This window comes from Artibeus jamaicensis, unplaced genomic scaffold, assembly GCF_021234435.1.
Source record: "Artibeus jamaicensis isolate MK-2021 breed Jamaican fruit bat unplaced genomic scaffold, CSHL_Jam_final contig_391, whole genome shotgun sequence".
Lineage (NCBI taxonomy): Eukaryota > Metazoa > Chordata > Mammalia > Chiroptera > Phyllostomidae > Artibeus > Artibeus jamaicensis.
Genome location: NW_026521814.1, coordinates 2,804,590 through 2,826,477, shown reverse-complemented (window position 1 = coordinate 2,826,477; position 21,888 = coordinate 2,804,590). Strand labels below are relative to the sequence as shown.

At 37.5% G+C, this 21,888-nt stretch overlaps 1 protein-coding gene across 6 annotated transcripts in view; it reads left to right on the top strand.

Annotated features, from left to right (window-relative positions):
* Nucleotides 1-21,888, top strand: part of FIGN (fidgetin, microtubule severing factor) — a 125,834-nt gene that overhangs the window by 58,079 nt on the left and 45,867 nt on the right. The window contains exon 1 of one of the 6 annotated variants that reach the window (XM_053665028.1): nucleotides 7,365-9,500. The exons of 3 other annotated variants lie outside the window; for them this stretch is intronic. In XM_053665028.1, the coding sequence (XP_053521003.1) occupies nucleotides 9,425-9,500 (76 nt within the window). In that variant the 5' untranslated portion in view covers nucleotides 7,365-9,424. Of the gene's footprint in view, nucleotides 1-7,364; nucleotides 9,605-21,888 lie in introns of those variants that run through there. 2 more of the 6 variants (XM_053665027.1, XM_053665030.1) reach the window with 2 other exon arrangements.

Here is a 21,888-nt window from a genome sequence, read left to right as displayed (position 1 = left end):
GCGACCACAGTCAACCCGCAGCCCTGCCCCCTCACTGTTTCCCTGCGGTTGCTGGCTGGGTCGCTCACTAGGTCCAACCCTGCGCCTGGGTTCCATGCACCTGAGTCCATCTGACCGAGTTTTCCTGTGCAACCCCACTCTGACCAGCAGCAACCCCAGATGCTGGTTTCGCCCCTCTTACCGGTCAGGCTGATGAATTTGTTGTTATCAGACTTCCAAAAAGTTCAATTTTCTGTGTTCTGGCTGTGTTTTCTGTTGCTAATATTTAGTTGTCTGTAAACTTGGTTGTGTGAGAAAGCACAGCATCTCCACCTATGCCTCCATCTTGGTGGAATTTCTGAACAACTCTTAAATTAAATTTACAAATATTGGTTGGTGCTTACAGGGCAAGATTCCTGGGGAAAAGGGTGGGGTTCTTGAAGGAAATAGGAGATATTTTGTGAACTACAGTTAAATTTGTCAGTTGTAATTGTGAATAGTTTAATCCCTTTAGGCAATTTTTCCAGTGTTATTGAATATAGTCACCTTAAACATTTTACGTTCCATATATATCCTGGCTATTTAAAACTGACTCTAAAAGCAATAGTTTGCTCCTATATATGAAGGATTATCTATGACTGTCTCCTACACATCTTGCCTCCCACCACATACAAGTGGCCGTGGTTCTATACAGTGGCAGAGATAGTTGGCAAGTAAGAGAATTAGGCTTTAAAGCAAAAGGCTTAGCAAGTAGAAAAGGTGGCGCTAGAAACAGGTGTATGCAAATGTGTATGCAAATGTGCAAGTGTCTGGATCAAGGAGCTCTGAGTCTGGGCCAGTGGTTCTCAAGGCTTTTATCAGAATGACCCAGAAGTTTGTTAAAATACAGATGGCTGGGCCCTCCTCAGAACTTTGGACTGAAGAGGTCTTGAGTAAGGCTCTGTAAGGATTACATTTCTAACAAGGATCCCAAGTGATGCTGTTGCTGCTTGTCTGGGGACTACATTTTGAGAATCATTAATTCATTATACAATTTTGTAGAATTGTAGGTAGTTAGAGCCTATTGTATGATGTCCTACTGTTCCTACTGGGTGAAAACTTTGTCTCAGATCTTGTAAACCATAAATGAACACACTCTTTCAGTTCAGTCAGAGCAATTGAAAGTGATATACAGTGAAGAATTGAGAAGAGGAAATAAGGGTTTATTGAAGCCCTATAAGACCCATTTCTATTAATGTTATCCCAGTTATTTGGGCCAATAAGAAGAGGCTATATTAACCCAAATGTAGCATGAAAAATAATTCACTGCCTTGATTTTATAAAATTTTCAAAGAATTAATCAAAGAACACTTACATAAATGAAGACTTCACGGTGAAAATATTTTGCAGGTATCCTAAAGGGTCATGTTCACAAGCTACTGTAGATCCATCATGAGTAGTGGGTTTCAACCAAAGATTTAAGTTGCTCATCTCTCTTTAGAAGGTAACTGTATTTCTCAGAAGGCCATTTAAATACCTAATGCTTCAACTTTTATATCTATCTACATATATATGAATGTAGAAAATTCATAGTCTTTTTTAAATTTATTGATTTGAAAGAAAAACATTGATTTTTTTGTTCCACTTAGTTGTGCATTCATTGGTTGCTTTTTTATTGAATACTTTATTGTTGTTCTATTACAGTTGTCCAAAATTTTTCCCTCATTGCTCTCCCCTGCCCTGCCCATCCCCAGCTTCCACAGTCAATCCACATCCGGTTGTCCATGTCCATGGGTCATTCATACGTGTTCTTTGAATAGTCCCTTCCCTTCTTTCCACTCTTATCCCCCTCTACCCTCTCCTCTGGTCACTGTTAATGTGTTTCTTATTTTCATGCCTCTGGTTCTATTTTGCTCATTTGTTTGTTTTCTTCATTAGGTTCCTCTTGTAGGTGAGATCATATGGTATTTGTCTTTTGCTGCCTGGCTTATTTCACTTAGCATAATATTCTCCAGTTCCATTCATGCTGTTGCAAAGGGCAGGAGCTCCTTCTTTCTCTCTGCTGTATAGTATTCCATTGTGTAAATGCACCAGTTTTTTTAGCCACATATTTACTGGTGGGCACTTAGGTTGCTTCCAACACATGACTACTGTAAATTGTACTGTTATTTGAAAATTGGAGTGCATAGGTTCTTTTGAATTGTTAGAGTTTCAAGATTGGTAAGGTATAATCTCAGCAGTGGAACTGCTGGGTCAAAAGACAATTCCATTTTTAGTTTTTTGAGGAAATTCCATACTGTTTTCCACAGTGACCATACCAGTCTGCATTCTAATGTTCTTTTTTTGTATGTAAAACATACAAAAAAACTCCTTGACCAGGAATTGAATACTAGGACTATGTTCTAACAAACTAAGCTACCCAGCCAGGGAAAAAATCATAGTCTTTTTAATTTTCATCAGGAATGTTGTATAGAACAATTGTACGTGTGATTTTCATCACTATGGAAAAGGAAGGTACTTAAGAAATCTAAAGAACTGCATTATAATTTTCTTAGATTTCATATCCTACAAGTTTGAACCAAGGTTTGTTTTATATTAAATTTTCTTCAACTCATTTTAATTTTCATGTTTTTTTTAAAAAACAACAACGATGACAACAAACCTGAGTTTATTCATTTGCCAGGCAAAGATGCAAAGCAAATAAATTCACTAATTACCGAGGAAGAAAAGTCTAGTTTTCTACTACTGGGAAGAAAGGAAATGGTAGTTATTCTAACAAATAATTGAAAACTAGCATTTTGCATAGGAGGACAGGAGTTGTAGATAGGTTTATTATATTGTGTAAAGTAGGCCCCATTGTAGCGACCAGCATTTTGTTTTATTGTCTGGTAGGCAAGTGCTGCTGTTCATGACAGACTTTCCTTTGATAAGAGTTTCTAGTCCCTTTTCCAAAGCTGATTAAACCCATATGCAGGTTCTGGACCTGGCCAGCCCTCTCTGGGACTCCGTTGGTTTGTTCTACAGTTGGGCGGGACCTTGGCTAGCAGGGAACACTTCCCACACTAGACATTCTCAGTCTCTTCTTAGAACAGTGAATGCAGTGAGCCCTGCAGGACTGAAAACGGCTTTGAAACAGAAGTGTTTTTGTCTGGATTTCTCTCCAAATAAAAACTTAGCAGAAATATTGGCAATAGCGTTTCTTGAATGCTAGAAATGATGGAGAAGTCATGAAATGGAGCATTACTGTAGTAGTAAGTCTCTGCGTTAGAAAAGCTCAGCTCATTTGTGGGGGAAAAGAACAAACCTCTGAAAAAAATAACACCCTCAGATAAGTACAAAAAGTGCATTCTTCCCGTATGCCTGCAAGAGATACTGAATTTGAGTTAGTTAAACTAATTCATTAATCTTTGAAGATACTTCTATTTATATATATAGTATGATTTAAGATGGGGCAGGAACTGAACGGGAAATGAGAAAATCATATTTCCAGTTTGGTGCTTAGTAGCTGCTTTCATCCATTAATTCCATATAATCTCAAGTACCTCCTATGTACCAGACAATAGTAATACAGATGCTGTTAATAATGTATTAATATATTAAGTATTAGCTGTGTAGCAGACAGCATTTGATTACATCATAGGTAGTACTTCATTTAATTATCTAATGCCTTATAAGCTACTATTATTCTCTCCATTTTAACAGGTGAATAAACTTAGGCACAGATGCGGTGAAAAAACATTCTTAAGGTGACCCACCAAGTGATTGCTAGAGCTGAGAATCTGCACTCCAGGCCCGCTCTGTCTGACTCTCTAAGCTCTACCCGCTGTGCCGTATCGCTGCTACACTACACTGTGCAGGGTCATGAAAATACGAGGAAGAAAAGAGCAGATACCTTCCCTGGCCCAGAGAACATATAGTTTTAACCCATCTGATCTCCAGTTTCCTCTTCGCAGGCTGGGATAAGTTATGGCACAGCATGGCTTTGTCACAAGATCTTTCATAAATCCCAAGCAATTAAATAAAAGCTTTAATGGAACTTGTACATGGAATTGGCAGAGTAATTTTTGAAAATCTCCTTGGGAAATGCATAGTAATCTTGGAGAGTTCACTGAACTTGAGTTCGTACACTGAAATCTTAGGACAAGGCACCATCCAGGATAAGATGAAGACAGAAAAATGGACTATGTTTATATTCTTGGCTTAAAAATTGTCCTTGTCAGAGGAGAATCAGCTGTCAGGTTCAGCTTACTACTGCAGGAAGCAGTAGAAATGAAGTCTGTTTCTGTGGCTCGCTCTCTCTCCTCAGGGACCCACTGCCTCATGACAAGTATGTTTCCATGTGAAGAAACCCTTAAGTGAATCCCACATCCCAAGGTAGATGTTTGTTTACACTTTGCAGATCCAGTTCCATGGCCCCACATGCAGGGCAAATTAATTCTAGCATTGCCCACTTGTATCTCCTCTGAGAGACTCCATTTTATTTTGAACAAGCTCTCCCTATCATAAGCTACTTAGCTCCTGTCCTCACAACCATATTTATATTTTCTAGCTGAAATTCTAACCAGTTGTGCACTGTTGTTAAAAAAAAACAGCAATAATGTAAAATGTAACTTTGTGGTCCCCTGTTGTATTTCACTGTATCTCTTTCCTCTTTGGTAAGATATGGAGATGATTTAAAGGAATTAGAGTAAATACCTTATCCAAGGAACTGTGCAAAGTAAAAGAGGATAAACCAGCTTATAAAAGTTACAGTTTCCCAAAAATATGTGGTTGGTGCAAAGACACTGAACTGGAGTCTGTCCCCAGGAGACAAAATGTATAATTATTTGACCATATAAATAGTGGAAGAGTCTAAACTTAACTGTAAGCATCATCATTGATCTTTTCTGTGGTTGCTATTGCTTTTGTTGCTTTCTTATGCTGGCCAGCCGAAGCGTGGAGACAAAACAATGACTACAGGACTTTTTTTTCCCACATAGATAGAGGACTGTCTTGAATTTCCATGAGGCTGTGTGTGGATGCTTCTTCAATAAACCAGTCTTCAGATATTTGTGAAGCACCTGTTTTGTGTAAACAGGAACTTACAGCCTATTTGGAGCAGACACAGAATATACACTTGAAAATGTAACTAAGGCATAAAGTTTTTATCACAGATTTTTCACAGGGGCCCCTCATCCTGTAAACCTGTGCTCCAAGCCCCTTGTTTAGTGTCTTAGCTTTCTGGGGGTTATCATAGAACCATAAGATATGCAAAAGTTCCCTAATAAATCTGGGCAAGGATTTCTTCTCTGCAACAAATCCAGTCAAAAGTAGAATTAAAACACTTGCTACATTAGAACCATTGAAACAACTTCAGTTATCTCATTGTCAAGTAACTTTAATGCTATGATATGATTGAAGAGTGAAGAAAAAAAGGACAGAGGGGGAGAGCTCTGACCTGGGAACCAACGCAATCGATCTTAAGAAACATCAAAGTGTAACAATTAGCTCAGCAACAGGGATGATTTGGCATCCCTTTGTGAGCCATTTATGACACATGTGTAATGCTCTGACATTAATTTAGAAACTGGCTTTTCTAGAGTTTTGCCATATTGTCAGGATATTTCTGTCTCAATAATAAATTGATTATATTATTGTAATGAGTTGGCCAATGACTCACAGAGTTATGAAGAAATTATACTAAATTTATCTGAGAAAAGTAATGACAAAGACTTCAGAATTATTATATGCATGTCTCATAACCTCGTCGTGTTAACGCTTACCCATTTTGTGCCTTGATATCAACCCACGCTTTTTAATGTGAATCAGAGGCTGTGAGTAATTCTTTGATGGTATATAGTATTGTACTTAACACAGTGAATGATGCTAAAATTACAGTAAAAGTCTTGCTCAGTTATTAAAAAGAACTATAAAAACTTAGATAAGTGAAATTTTGATTCTCTGTTTCTTCCCTGAAAATGCCCATGGGTGCTCTGCTTTGAAATGGCATGACCTCTTTTGACAGTTACCCTTCATTTGCTGATACATTGAATCATCATAGACCGGTCAGAGGTAATTGCATAAATGACTATAAATCTACAAATCTGTTCTGAAATCATGAGGCAAACAATAGTGCAGTATGTCAGAAAATATAACCATGTACATACAACTCTGAGTTCAGAGTATACATACCTCCCACACTAAATGCTTTTGTAAGGATCTGTGTTCATAAGCTTCTTTTCTGCATGTTTTTTTTGTTATTGCCTGTAGCATGTAACACATCTGATAGCATTGCCTGTATCTAACATGGAGCCTCCAATATGCGTGGCATGTAGTATGGTACAAAGGTTGATGCCCTTTTATCTATATGTTTTTTGTTGTTGTTGCAGTTTTCTATTCATAAACCCCCAACCTGTTCTGCACATTGAATGTTGGCCAGTTTCCAGGGTGCAGAAAAATGGGGGAGGGCATTAGTGGAGTTTGCATGCCATGCCGTTGGCACTCAGAGAGTGGGCACATTGCATCTCCAGGTGACCCCACACCAGTGCAGCGTCTTGTAAAATACTGTCTGTCAAGTCAGGCCCGCTGAATAGATAATGTGAACCGTCATGTTATACAGTAGTTGCTGTTCCGGTCTGATCTTGTTGTTTTGCTGGTTAAGTATTATTGATGAACTAACCATATTCCTAAAATAGACCAATAGCATTCATTAAAAAAAGACTCTCCAAAAATAAGTAGAACCACAGACAGCAGTCTTGTCATAAAGGCCAAAAGTCTTTTTTGACTAAATTTGTTTTTGCACATATATAACAGCAGACCTTTTAGTCTAATTTGAGAAAGATATTAAGTTGCTGAAAATGCTTCATTCATAAAAAATAAATGTACATGGTAGCATCATTACCCTGTAAGTCTATCAGTAACTCCAATTTAGTTACTTTGTATGATTGAGACTTGTTTTTGTAGGGTTTGGTTTCGTTTGCTTTGGTTTTGCCTGCTTCTAAGGCAATCACAACATTTTGAAAAGCCATCATATTCTATATTTTACCCCAAAGTTGCCAGCCACATTGTGTGCTGTAGTATTAACAATGCTTCATTTTAATATTTGACATAATGCTATGTGGCAGCTAAAATTTAAAAGGGATCACATCTATTTTAAGATAATTATAAAATTATGGTGGTGCACCCAAGCAGATCACTCTAGTTATGCTAAAGCTGAGCTTTTCTGTCCATCAGAATTACTATTTTGCCCATCTTTTTTTTCTGTGTAATAAAAGAACACAAGCCTTTTGATATTCATTCCGGATTTTACTTAGATATTTTATTAATGTACAAAATGTTTGCATATCCTTTTCTCCCTGTAAAAGTGGGGTATCAATACTCAATAAACATGAGTAGGTTATGAGTGGTAATTTGCTAGCTTTTTCTATAAAACCATACATACCCATATTTTAAGGGTAACCATTTTTAATCATAGAAGTCATTAGTAATTAAAACAGAATTAAAAATATTTTTTGTCACTACAAAGTAGAGGATAACACCTTGATGGACATTAGTTTTGTTCCTTTGGGAGTTTGCTCAGCAGATTGTAACTTCTGAAAACTTCGCCATTTCTCTAGAAGGAAACAAGAATCACTTGAAGTTGTGAAAGGAAATAGTCTTATTTCCTTCAGCTTTGCTATGACTGATAGTTTGTAGAATGTGCTATTTCATTTTATCTTCAGTCTATAAATTTTTAAATAGATTTTCTTCCTAATCCATAAATATAGTAATTATTAATTCATACAATATCATGTATGAATAAGATGCATTGCTCCTATGTCTTGATCTAAAAGGCGAGGTATATATTTAGTTATCATTAGGTATACAGGTTGAGGAGAGAATGCACCCCAAATGTGAGAAAAGTGGCAGTCATATTTTGAGTAATTTTTGACCAACTATTTATTTCAGTTTCAACAATATAGATAAACAACAGGAGTGATTAAATCGATTAGTACAGTGGGATAAGAGTCTTTCCTTTCAATGTATGATAGGAAGTTATGTTTTGTGTGTGTTTTGGGGGGGTTGTTTGTTTGTCTGTTTTTTTGGTAACTGTGCTACTAGGAAATTTTTCCTGAAATTGATTCTAAGTATCATCAAAGTTTTACCCATTTTAAGTTTTGCTGTAACTGGACATAGAGAAAAAACATTTTTCATTACTGTGTAATATCTTTCCAGGGTTTCCTATAAAAAGCTGGGTTTCACCTTGAATAAGGCTTCATTCCTATCTCTACTCTCAGAGAAGAGAGTTCTAGCGACCCAGCATCCTTGGATGTTGGTAATTGAATATTTTATATTACTTGATCTTTCAGCCTAAACTCAACAAAGTTGACTACTCTTTCTTTATGTACCTTCTTCTCATGGCTGACCACGGTCTCCTAGTTCTCCTCCTAGCTAAGTGGTATATCCTTCTCATTCTCCTTTGCTGGTTCTTCTGTGTGAAGTCTAAATGTTAGAGTGTCTCCTAGGCCTTGGTCCTTTTTAACCTACACCCTTCCCTAAGTGATGTCATCCAGCCCCATGGTGTCTTTAAATACCATTTTAGGGGGGAAGCTGATGGTTCTCAAGTCTTTTTCTCTGGTGACCATGCCCTCTAAAACACCAGGTTCCTGTGTCTAACTGCCTACTGGACATCTTTACTTAGATGTCCATGACACCTACAAATTGAAGAGGCCAAATGCATAACTTTTAATTTTGTCCTCCATACTTGAACCTCTCCCAGTCCTCCCCTTAAGAGTATGTATAACTCCTAATTACTTGGTTGCTGAAACCAAAACCCTCTAAGCCGAGCTTGGTGATTCTCTTTCCCTCAGTTTGAGCTGCAGCTCATCCCTCAGGACAACAGCTATTCTTCTGGCAAAGCATGTGAGGTAGTTCTTGTCATTCATGGATTTGAAGAAGCCTTTCCTGACAAGATGAACCAATGTTAACACCCAGTCATCTCCTGTTCTATCATACAGTATAATTCTCTGAATATCCTTACCTGATTTTTTTCTTTTTGGTTATTAATAGAATTTTTATCTCCTGGAACTCTGTGAGTCATTTGGTAAAATAGTTGTTGAGTGAATGTTTGCTTGTTTGTTCATTCATTCATAACTATAAACACTGTTGAGGACCTTCCACGTTCTAGCTACTGTGCTAAGGAGATAAAGATGATTAAGATGCAGTTGTTGCCTTCAAGAGTTTCACAGTTTAGTGGTGGAGGGAGACACTCAAATAAACAATTACAGTACCGTGTGAAGAATGCAAACAGCGAAAGCCTGTCCAAAGTACAGGAGCAGCTTAGACTAGGATGTGGTTAATTATCAAGGGAAGTGGAGAACCGGAGGGATCCCAGTGGAGGAATGATTTACTTGGGTTTTAAAAGCTGAATGTGATTTTGCAAGTAAACAGTGGGAGAAGAATAGGGATTTCCAGACGCAGATCCTGGCACATACCAAGTCGCAGTGGTATGCAGCCCGTGGGAATGTCTGCAGCATGTGTTCCTGCTGAAGCAGGCAGTGTGCATGGAGAATGGAGGGAGCCAGGTTAGAAAGGCCGGCCGTGGGCAAGAAGGGCCTGGTGTTTTCTGCTGGGAAGCTCACCTTTCAGCCTATGGGTAAACTAATGAATTTTGACAGTTTTTAAGCAAGTAAGAGTTATATTTACATTTTAATTTTAAAACTATTTTTAAGCTCATATATGGAAGAGGGGTTTGGAGGCAAGGAGACCAGTTAGGAGCACAGAAGTAAGGCAACAGGTGAAGGCCTGAGTGGTGCGGCATGCTGGGGTCGAAGAAAGAGTGCAGAAATGAAGTCAGAGGTGAAGCGGTTTGTATCTGGCAGTCTGTGGGGATGCAGAACGACTCCGCGTGCGACTGAAGAGAACAGGAAGGTGTCATTGCTTCTGCCTTTGGGTACTAGGCCTCTGGGGCAATATTAACCAAGAACAGAGGGTACAGAAAGGAGAACGGGTTTATAGGGAAGTAGTGTTTGCTTGCTAAATGTATATTGTGACAGATATATTATTCAGTTGACCCTTGAACAATACAGGTTTGAACTGTTCAGATCCACTCTAAACAGTGAAGCTTTTCTGTACATGTATTTTCTCTTCCTCAGGATTGTTCTTTATGATTTTCTTGGTAACCTTTTCTCTTCTCTAGCTTACTCTATTGTAAGAATGCAGTACATAATACATATAACATACAAACTATGTGTTAACCGGGTGTGTATGTTATCGGTAAGGCTTTTGATCCACAGTCGTTGTTAGTAGTTAATCTTAGAGTCAGAAGTTACATGCAGATTTCAACTCTGCGGGGAGTCTGTCCTGCCAACCCCCACATCGTCCAAGGGTCAAGTATGTGTGTACATAGCAGGGCTGGTGTCGTGGGGGTGGGCAGAAAACGTGTGTCTGTGTGCTTGGGACTATCTTTTTAACATACTTAGTTTTAGACTTCTCAAGTTGGGGGGTTTGTAGAAAATCGGCTGCAGTGTAAAAAATAATCAAAATTTGTGTTCAAATCCCAAAGTCTTTTTGTAATTTTGCCACTAACTAATTGCCTGATTGTGGCATTTTTCCCTTTGTGTTCTCATTTCTACCATCCCGATGCCAGGATAATATTATTTTCAGAGAAAGTTACCTTGATACTTGAAACCTTTCCTACTGGATTATATATTCCAGGTCTAAAGTAATTATTCATGCACTCAAAGAATAATAGAATTCTAGGTCTTTGAAGGATATCATTGAAACCAATTCCCCCACTTTTTCACCCTCAGTGTTAGTTGAGAAATCAGAGGTCCTGAGAGTTTGACTTGTTAATGGTAATGTGGTACATTTATGTTGGAATAAGCATGGAACCTAGAATTCCTAACTCCTAGAACACTCACTTGACCTCTGTCTCAAAGTGATGATGATGCACATTATCCCTGATTGTGACTCTCCTGTTGTCCTAAAAACCCATGTAACTTTGGGCGGTTTGAAGAGTCAGGTCCTCCTTTGTTGATTCATCTCCTCAAAGTGTAGCTCTGTTGGGAATGACAGTATGTTGAGGAAGGGGGCAGAGAGATGTCCCTAGCCCTCTATCTCTGGTCCTTTGGGGAATTCAGCATGGGTCAATATAGCTCTTGGTGACATCTCTAGTGACTTGGGTTTGATTGGGAGAGAGACCCTGCTCCTTACTTCGTCCTCCATTTGTATTCTTTCTACTAAATTCAAGTTTCAAAACCAGACCCAGATATAGTAATGTGTGATTATAAAGAAAGGGGATCAGCTTCAATTCTAACATATATTTGCACCTCCTGGGGTTTTAAAAAAACAAAGTAAGTGTTCATTGCTGATTCATGTTTTGCTTTTGGTCCCTAGATCCTTTTCTGCTGCAGTCATGTGACATACACCATGGCGGCTTTCATCATATAATGCATTCTGGGTTCTCCTAAATCCTAAAGCACTTTATAAAAATAAAACCATAGGTCTCATTTTTCTGATGAAGGGAGCAAGGCATAGAAAGGTTTTACAAAGTGATACAACAAATAAAGGAGTAAAATGAATCCAGGATCATTTTTTTTTCACTCTCCATTAAATGACACTCTCTCTTAAGCTTTTCTGTTGTCAAAAGCCCTCTCTACATTCTGTATTGTTAGGTCATCATCTCCTATAGTTTGCACAATACGGTGTATTATGGATTGCTCACAAAGCAGCAGATATGAATTCTTTATAATGGATTTATTCTTTTCAATTTTTTTGTCATCTTTGGGCTTAATAGAAATAGTTCAGCATGTTATATTGTGTGATCTCTTCCTAAATAGATAAAAGATTTCTGTGTTTTGAAGGAAACATTTATATTGGTTAATTTGCTGCATTGCCTGCAGGAATGTTAGTCTGCAGGAGGAAAACAACTGTTTCCTGACAAGATTCTCTTTAACTCTGCCAGAAACTCTTATTTTAACAGTAAAATAAAGAGAAGTAATCCATAAACAATTAAAGAATGGTACCTTCAGGAATGTTTACCATCCCCCAGACAGAACAGCTAAGACTGTGAGACACAGAGGCGTCTCTCATTAGATGAAGAAAGGTTCTTCCTTAATTCCCTTCCCGGCTCGTCAGCCACGACACTGCAGATGGAGTGAGCGTGCAGACGTAAGCACAGATAGACATTTCCTCCCTGGATATACAGTTCCCCGCCTGCTCTTTGCAGAGCCATGCGTCTAACTATAATAGAGAATGTGCGCTTTCCTTTAAGAAATTAAAGCCACTGTCCACAATGTGCAGAAGACTGTGAAATTGAAAGTGTGTCCCTGGAGTGGATAAAAAAAAATAATAATAAGTGGCAACTCAAAAACAGACTACTGGCAAATAATCGATTATCTTCTGAATTACTATACAAAACTACAGTTCATTTTACCAGCCTGTAGGGGAAACAGTGCCTGTGCAGGCCTGTGCACGAGGCAGTCAGCTCAGACTGGGGAGTTGTGTCAGTTTACTCTGGGGGACCTCCATGTAAACATCAGCTGGCCGTCGATGCAGTGCTAGAGCTCAAGTAATTGGTTTGCTGAGCTCACTATGAAATAGCAAATTCATTCAAAAAAGAAATCTGTTGCCTGATTCATCTTTGTGGTTATAGTGTTGACTCACAGAGCTTAATATTTAAACCTGGGGTAACAGTTAAACTTCCCTGAAGGTTAAAGGCAGGTTGAGTAGAGTCTTGCTGGGGCAGCCCTATTTTATGAATTCAAGTTGAATCTATTTGGCCTACAGATAGATTTAGAGGTGGTTTAAGCAGAGGAAAACAGGAAAGGAATGATGTTTTACTAGTGGCTGCTTATGCAGATAAAATGAATGGAAATTTAGATTGTTTTGGAAGGACACCTCTGATTAATAAGTAGGGGGGAAGTGCTAATGTGAGAGGTTTTATGTCAGTCAGACTCTAAGTGAACCATAAAAGGTGTGTATTGGAATTTAGTAAATAATAAACAATTCTGCTAACTTTCCAGAAATGTAGGCCCATGGAAATACACAAGAGGATTCAACATCTTTATAACTGAAGAAGAGTATCATGGATGAGGCAGCTTTGGGATGCAGCCGAATGAGAGACTAAAGGAAATGTTACAGCAGGAAGATCTTCAGTTCTCATTGCCCTTGTTTACTTTTTGAAATGGGGAGAAAACTTACCATCTTCAAAATTGTACCAGACTTTAAGTCTCCTTAATAGAGAGTTCAGGAGTTGCATCCCTTAGTTAATGAGACCCACTGCCTTCCTCTAGGTGGCCACCATTCCTGATTATGTGCAGCCTGTCCCCTACCATACACAGATGCACAGGTATATGTAGGTAATTACACCCATTAACAGATGAGGATGTAAATGCTAATTGCCCAAGGACAGACAAATAATAATGGCAAGGAAAGGATTTATCAGGTCATGTTTAGTCACTAAAACATCTCAGTGCCCTGGCCAAGTGGGTCAGTAGGTTGGAGTGTTGTTGCAGTTTGCAGGTTCGGTCTGTGGTCAGGGTGCATACAGGTGGCAGACAATTAATGTTTCTCTCTCACATCAATGTCTCTCTCTCTCTCGCCCCTCCCCCTTCTTCTCTAAAATTAAATGCATCCTCAGATAAAGATTAAAGAGGAATAAAACAAATAAATAGATAGGTGGATAAACCTTTTTACAACTCATAAATCGCTTTGTGTATAAGACAAAGAGTATACTATCTTTTTTTATTGACATTTGAAATCAGAATAGTTCTTCAATAGCTTGTGACCTTACTCCTTTAATATACTTACTCTTCATTTGTTCTTCAGCCACTAAAAATATTTTTAAGTAGTTAAACATACTCTTGGAAGAAAAGAAAGAGGATGAAAAAGAAGAAAATTGAAACAGCACAATGGAGTATACAGTGAAAATTTGTCTACATCCTCCCTAGCCCCATGCTATGCCACTTTGGTGGTGCCAATTTCCATAGTATCTTAAGTTTTCTTCCTAAGTTAAAGATTCCTTATGAACACACATGTGTATGTATATACCCTTGCCCACTTACCTTCTTTACATAGATGGTAGCACACAACACTCACTGTTTTTCTTATTGCTCTTTCTCACTCCAGCTATGAGCAAAATCCCAGTCAGTTCTGACTAGTCTACCAGAGGTGAAATTATTTGCTGTTTTGCGATATGAAGAGGCTGCATGAAATTGTCTTCACTTGGCTCTTTCTCCACTTGTAAAGAATAGAATATTTCCTCTTTGTATCTTGCAGGCATTATTAATTGATATGTTGTCAGCACTTACATAAACATTTCTATGCTGTAGTGATTTTTCTCATTGAAATGTATGCTGTGACAGTTCAGCACATTTCTCTACCTATTAGATCAGATAGCATCAGTGAAAAGAGAGTGAAGCAACTCTTACTAGGTACATCGATTCTTCGATGTCTAAATTACATTATGCTGCATCGAATACTGTTATGAAAGTTTGGAATAATACAGCACTACAGAGCCATTTAAGCCACACAGAGGCCTTGGAGAACTGGTACATCTCTGAACGGGGAGTCGACTCCTTTTATACAATAAGATCAAAGCTGTGGCAGGTTATTGTTTGCTTAATCCTTTTTAAAAATGTATCACAATATCCTGAGTTCTGTATTAGTAATTTTCTTGGTCATTAGTACATCAACAATTGCATTCATGAGTTGTGCAGTCTGTTTTGCATCTTAGTGTTTTGATGACATGACTGAAATTGGGATTTAGTGCTATGCAAAGTTGTTAGACATACTAAGAAATTCAGTGACAGACAATCTGCTAATTTAGGAGAAGAAAAGTTTCATTTTAGTTTTGCTACCTGACACATGATGACAATCTAACTACAATGATAAGAAATGCTTTTAAAATGTTGCCATTGTAAGAAAGGCTTTAAAAAAATGGTAACCATCTAATTACCATTGTAATAAATGCTTTAAAAATGCTTTTTATAATTTTCTAACATGTATTGATTTGAGAGAGAGAGAAAGATTCATTGTTCTGCTTATTCATGGATTCACTGGTTGATTCTTGTGTGTGCCTTGACTGGAAATCAAACCCACAACCTTGGTGTATCAGGACTGTGCTCTACCCAGCTGAGCTGTCCATCCAGAGTAGAAAAAAAACATAGCCTTTTCTGTTTGCTTACCCAGAAATCAGTGATTTCTCTCCCTCATATAGTGACCAACGTTTTTCAGGCCACTTGAGATGCTGTTCTGGTAGAAACTCAAGAAATGAGTTTTTATTCTATTATACTTGGGGTTTATTTCAATATCTGGAAATAGCCTAGGTCCATTCCTATTCTCCTCAAAGGTGCTATTTGCCCATGAGTTTCTGGATCACATCTTCCAATTCAAAGAGTATGTAGTTTGATTTCACACTTGGACATGCATTTGGTAATGCATTTAAAAATGCTTTGAATATTCTTGAAGACAGAATTTCCTAGAAATTTAGGTTGTCAATTGGGGTTTATATATTAGTTTATCTCAAATTATGGAATGATAGCTATGACAATAGATCAGTGTATATTCCAAATTCTTTCAGGGGCTCTAACCTAAATTATTTCCTCTTAGTTGGTTCTGCTCTGATTTTCATTTTTTTCTCTCAATTTGTTTCCAAAAAGCTAACCTGGGTTTTTGAACAAATCTTTCAAACATATCTATCATTCCTTCTCTAGAGTTTTTTGAATAATTACCATAGAATGTCTTGGTATTTAATGGGAAAAAAAGGAACTTATGAACTTAGAGAGTCGGCTGCAGGGGAAAATTTGTCAGGGAACAGGTGATGGCATTGTTTTGACTTGTTACTGGGCTGCAGAGTCTTTTGTTGGGCACAAGGAGTTGCTGAGTGAATGTTCAAGAACATTCACAGCATAATGTGTTTTAGGCATGAAAGAATTCTTGCACCTAATGAGTTGGTTCATTCTCTTCTCACCGTGGGCCCCTAAGGGCAAATCAGAGAAAGAAAACAGAGGTGTTCCCCTAGAATGGCTGTTAATATGCTCTGAGTGCCCATGTGCCTGGGGGCCAGGCCTTTGGATTTTCACAACCTGGGTCCTGGCATTCAGTCCCCCAAACAGCCTGTGAGATGGCCAGGGACTTTCCCTACTTTTTAAAGAATAAGTTACCTGCCACCAGTAATGGGCTCCCCAAGACTACGCCAGTACTGTCTTTCCCCCAGAGGACAGATTATTCTTCCCAAGAAAGAGAGTACCAAGATCTTTAAATAAATAAATAAATAAATAAATACCAATAAATATCAATAAAAGTCCTGATGGTGATTTTCTAGTTTTAGTATCTCCTACAGTTCAGTGCTTCTCACGCAACTCCTGGGATAAGCAAATAATATTGTTATTCCCAGCTTGAAAGTTTATATTAAACCTGGCAAATGAGCCCAGTTTTCACTTCATTCTTAAGCTTCCAAATCACAACATTACCATATATATCTAAAATTTTCAGAATCTCAAGTCGAATGCATTATACACTATAACTTCTATTGTATTACATATTTGTGAAGTCTTTTTACTGAAGTATGAATAATTCTCTTATTGTGTATGTTATTCGGCGTGACCTACTAAAATGTGTAACAAGAGATTCTGCCTCCCTCATACCGCTGTAGTTGGGTTGAAAGAACTCACTGCTGGTTCCCCCCAGGCTTTATAGGGCTCTCTTAATTACACTAGACTCTGCTGTCTTTGTGACCAGGTGGAATTTCTCTTGAAATGCCAGCTTCACTCAGGCAACAAGCACACATGGATACATATGTGCGCACATGGACACACAGACAGACACAAACCAGTCTGTCTAACATCTCCATCCTTGACACAGTGCTCCAGCGTTGTGCAGGGATGTGCCCCTTTACCTTTTCTGGCACAGTCTATGCATTTTATGAAAAAGGTTCCTTTGGAATTTACCGGTAGTTATGTTTCTGGCCAGCCATTTACCATTACAGAACCTATTGTATCATTCCTGCTAATTAAATTTGTGGAGAGTGAGGAGGATTCATTCATAAAGCAGAGTTCTATGATGGCTTCAAACTGAGTTGAATAAAAATCAGTGGGATTAGGGGAAAGGTGGTTTGACATCAAAATAGCAGTACATTTAACATCCTCATTGGTAATATTATTTCTTTTTTTGGAACTTTCTCTCCCTTCATCATCATAAGAAATGTGATTCGCCTTGGCACTCAACTTGTGTGTGTGTTCTACTATCATTTATTTTATTTTCCTCCCAGAATGGGGTCTACTAAAGTCAGATGCTTTGGATGAACAGAAGAAAAATACAGGTGTCTTATTATTTGCTTTCAGTCAATTGGACTTTTAAAGATAGCCTTCTTTCTGTTTTCCATTTACAATGTATACCTGCTTACATTTGTACCTTCAGATCAATAAAAGAGTGGATATTTAAAAGTGTCTGTAGTAGCTAACAGCTGGAATCACGCCAGGCTTTTTTACATTTTAAATTCTTCCTGAGCTCTAAAGGTAGATGAGGCCGGCCTTCCTTTTGACTCAGCAGGCAAGTTGTACTATGATAAGAGTATTGCTATTTTAAAAAGCAGCTCTTGACAATCGAACTCCAGAAAGCATTCCCACCCTGCGAATTAGGACAGAGGCTCCCGCTTCTTTACTGATGAAACCGTGGAAAATAACACCCATTAGAAGCAATTTTAATTTTGGTAGCTTAGCTTCTGACTCCTCAGTAGCTAATCCAACTCTCATATCATACATATCTAGTGTCTCATCTGATTTTCTCAGGCTTGGCACACAACAGAAATTTGGTTTGATGAACCGCTCCTGGAGTGGGATGTGACTTGGTTGGCAACAGGTTGGTCAAACATGTGTTTGACTTTTCATGTTATGTTTTTACAAGCTAGTTCCCTATTTTTCTCACTATTTAATTATAACCATAAAAATTTTACTTCATCTGGTTTGGATTTAGAGTGACATGTCACTCTAAAGTATGTACTTGCCTTAAAGCCTCTGGGGTATTTAGTAGAACTCTTGATATCCAACAATAGTATAAGGTGATCATATTCATCAGCTTCATATTCATCAACATCAAGAAAAATTTTATGCTGCTGCAAAAAGATCTCTGGATATCTCTGAGAATGAGAGTTAGCAACCAGAGGGTAATATTAATTAATCAATCATCTATATTAATAATCATAGGTTTATTTACTTTGTACATAATAATCTTGATGGCATGTCATATTTTGTAGATAGCACTCGTTATGTATCTGATTACTTTCAAAAGGAAAACTACAACTAAGACCTATTATTAATTTGAATCATGTGATTGAAAACAGTATTCTTAGCCTTGACATTGTAGAAAAAGTCATTATAAAAGATGTCAATGTTGAAGAAGCAGTGAAAGTTTCCTTAGCTCAGGTCACTCATTCTGTAAGTACCTCCAGAGTATTAGCAGGTCCTGAAATGTCTCTGCTGCCTAGAGTGTTCAGGCATTATCTCTGAAAATGTAGATCTCACTGTGTGTGTGTCTGTGTGTGTGTGTGGTGTACGCTTCACTAGAGGAGTCATTATAAACAGGAGAGGTTAAACCACATATTTCTCCCTGAGAAACCAAACTGTAGGTGGGGTGGAGATAACATCAGCTTCATGGGTCTGGAATATATACTGATTTTCTAATACAACATATCAACATGGATTCATCAGTCACGAATTACAGAAATGTGATTACCTTTTCAGTGAGGAGGGTATGATTAGTTACAAAAGCTGGTCGTAGAATTTGTTGGGGGAGGCTAAGAACACGGAGAGGATGTGGTATATATGACATTTCCAGTCTGCGTATATCACATGTCCAATGTCAACTCAAAAAATACCATGCTGTTAGTCGTTAATTTTTGTTATACCTATTAAAACATGATCTAACAATTCATTGTGATCTTGACTTCAGCACTGGACTGTGAGGTTTTTAAAGTCATGTGTCTGTGTCTCTGGAACCTGGCAAATATTGGTGCTTAATATATTTGAGATATGCTCAGTAAATGGTTAGGAATCATTTGAGCTATCAGCTATAGCCAGTCATGGTTTGTCAAGTGTTGGCTATTTCAGCTTGGGAGAAGATAATGGGCCAAGATACTGCATTTCCTAGTTGAAAACCAGTTCTGAGAAGAGTAAAAGTCTGTCAAGTATATACTATGTGTGTGTGTGAGTGTATGTAAATATGTACATATATTTCTAACATAGGTCGTGTTGTAGAATAAAGTCATGGCAACAGAGTTAGTAAACTCACATTAGAAGCCCCTGGTTCAACTTCTCATCCCAGTCTGGAATGCCATCTATAATTTATCAGTCTCCTTCTGGAACTCTCCCCCTTTGTGAATTAATAAAATATCCCCACCTGTTTCTTTTCTGCACATTTTTAAGTAAAATGATTAAATGCGAGGGTCTGTGAAAAATAACTAGGCAAAGACACCAGCGCATAATGGCGGCTTCGTGGTTTGCCTTTCCCCTTCCTCTTTACAGAGCAGTCCTGACTTCCTGCCTATCTACTTGGTGCTTCCATGTTAAATACAGCACCGAGTTACAGCTTAACTCTTATTACTAAGATTAAAAGTGGATCCCAACTACCCTAAACAAATAGTTACCTAGAATGAAGCATTAATGCTCTTGAGAATGAGTGAAATCCTGATTATTAAGTATGTCACCATTTTCATCAATAATACATCTTAGCCCAACAAGTGCTAAGTACTGTTCCAAAGTTAAAGCCAAGTAACAGGATTCTTGCCTCTATAAACAATTAAATGTAACAGGTACTTTTGATCATTCTGATATACTCTCCCTTTACCTACAAATTTATACAGTATATCAAGTATTGTACGATATCATGTTCAGGATTCAATAATATGATCTCTATCATAATTTTAGATATTGAATGAAATCAATGGTAGCAGGTGGGAATAAAAGTAACAGTTAATGAAATTATGTGGGAAATCTATTTTTACCTTTCTAATGATCCTCAAGATTACTGATAGGTCAAGGCTCTCAGCTTTCTCAAATGAGACCTGTAGACACTATAGCTTTCAAGTTCTTATATTCATACTAGCTTTTGGCTCCAGTTTAGAAGACATATATGTAACTTAAGTCCACAGCCAAAGGTGGTTTAGATAAGATTTAACATGGACCTTAAAAACATCCTGTTGCCCTTATGTTATTTCTCAAAACAAAGAAAAAGTATCTGCAAAAGTGTTCCTAAAATAAACATTGAAAAATGAAAAATCTCCTTAAAAGTCAATTTGTGCTGTACAAAATCTATTTTGCCTTTTGGACGGAGTTTCATCTTATAGTGATTCACGATGAGGGGAGAGAGTTGCTTTGAATGGACTAAAATCACATAAATATTTTAAAACTGTATACTTAAAATAGATAACTTTGATATAAAACATTAGCAATGATATTTTAAAATATTAATACTAATGCCTTAAAGTAATCAATAAATCATAAAATAAACTGAAATCATAATTTGGTTCTGGAAAAATTGATAACGTGATTGTCATACAATTTTATTCATAACAGAAGCAGCAATATATGAAACTTTAAATAAAGCCAAATATCGCCTTCAATTTTATGCTCAAAATTTAGGCCTAAAGCAAAATCAATTAGTATTTCTAGTGTCATAGTAATCGGTCAGTTCATACACACACCATTAAGTGTGTGTTTTATTAATGCCACTCATTTCCTCCAACTTCTAATTTTTTAATCTGTAAAACAGGAATGATAATTAGAATTGCATTTGTCTAGAAATCAGTGAAAATTACTCATCAAGTACAGATTTTTTTAAAATTGTAGATTGCAGGGCTATGGAGGTTTAAGGATGTTTGTTTGTGGGGCCTGAGAAATGGGAGTGGGAATAATTTATACTTTTCTTCTTTAACAGGGATAAATAAGTTCATGAACTTCTTTAGCAGAACATATGCAAGTTAACCAAAGCAAGAGTTTTAACTGCATAATTTAAATTGAGATATTATGTTCTTGCCTAAGTCTGGGTGAATATATTTGTTCATAGAAATTTCAAAGTCGTCAGTTTATCAATTCATCTAACTTTCTGGTAAAATATGTTAGAACAACAGAAAAACCCTATCCCTAATCACTAATTTTCTAGGTTTACTCTTAACATTTTTGTTGAGTGAAGTGTGTGTGTGTGAGTTAATGGGTCTTTTCCTGTCACCTTCCTCTCTTTTGTGGAGTTCTCTGAATTGCCTGACACTGACATAAAATTTTAAATATAGACAGAAAAGCTGTTATTTTTTTATTTAGCTTTTACTGTGTAATGGAATCAGTGACAAGATTATTTGCTACAATGTTATTTTGTGTCTTGATTAGTGTTCTTTGCACAGGACCCTGAGATACATGCATAAAAGGTGCTATCTGAGATATGAATGGAGAGCAAATGACTTCCATTCAAACATAGCCAAGTGGTTACTTACCAAAGTTTTTGCAGCCTGGACTGCCTCCCTGGGTGTGACAGAAGTAATTGTGGATGTTCCCAAATGATCACTATATACATTTTGATCTGCAAATACCCTAAGTTCACTTTGAAAGAAGCAGTACTAGCTTTAAGTTTTGCTTGAATTGATTCCTTTAAAATGGACATTTTAGAAATGTCTCAGGCAACCTCAATGTGCTGAACGTCTCAGTGCTGACAACAACATGGTCTAGTGTTGTACTTAAGTGTCTGTCTGTGATGATGTAGTAAACTTGCTATCAAAAGTCTTCTAAATCTCCTAAGTAGAATGAATTGAGCTAAGAGATGCTGCCAATTGTTGTAGCTGTTTGAGTCATACAGTGGCCACCACCAGTTTTGACATGTGAACTTTCTTAGTAAAGATTAGCTTCCATTTTTGCAAGCATTACATTTTTCATGCATATAGAACATGAAAAATGGCAAAATATTGAAGTTCCCCTCACCAGGCAA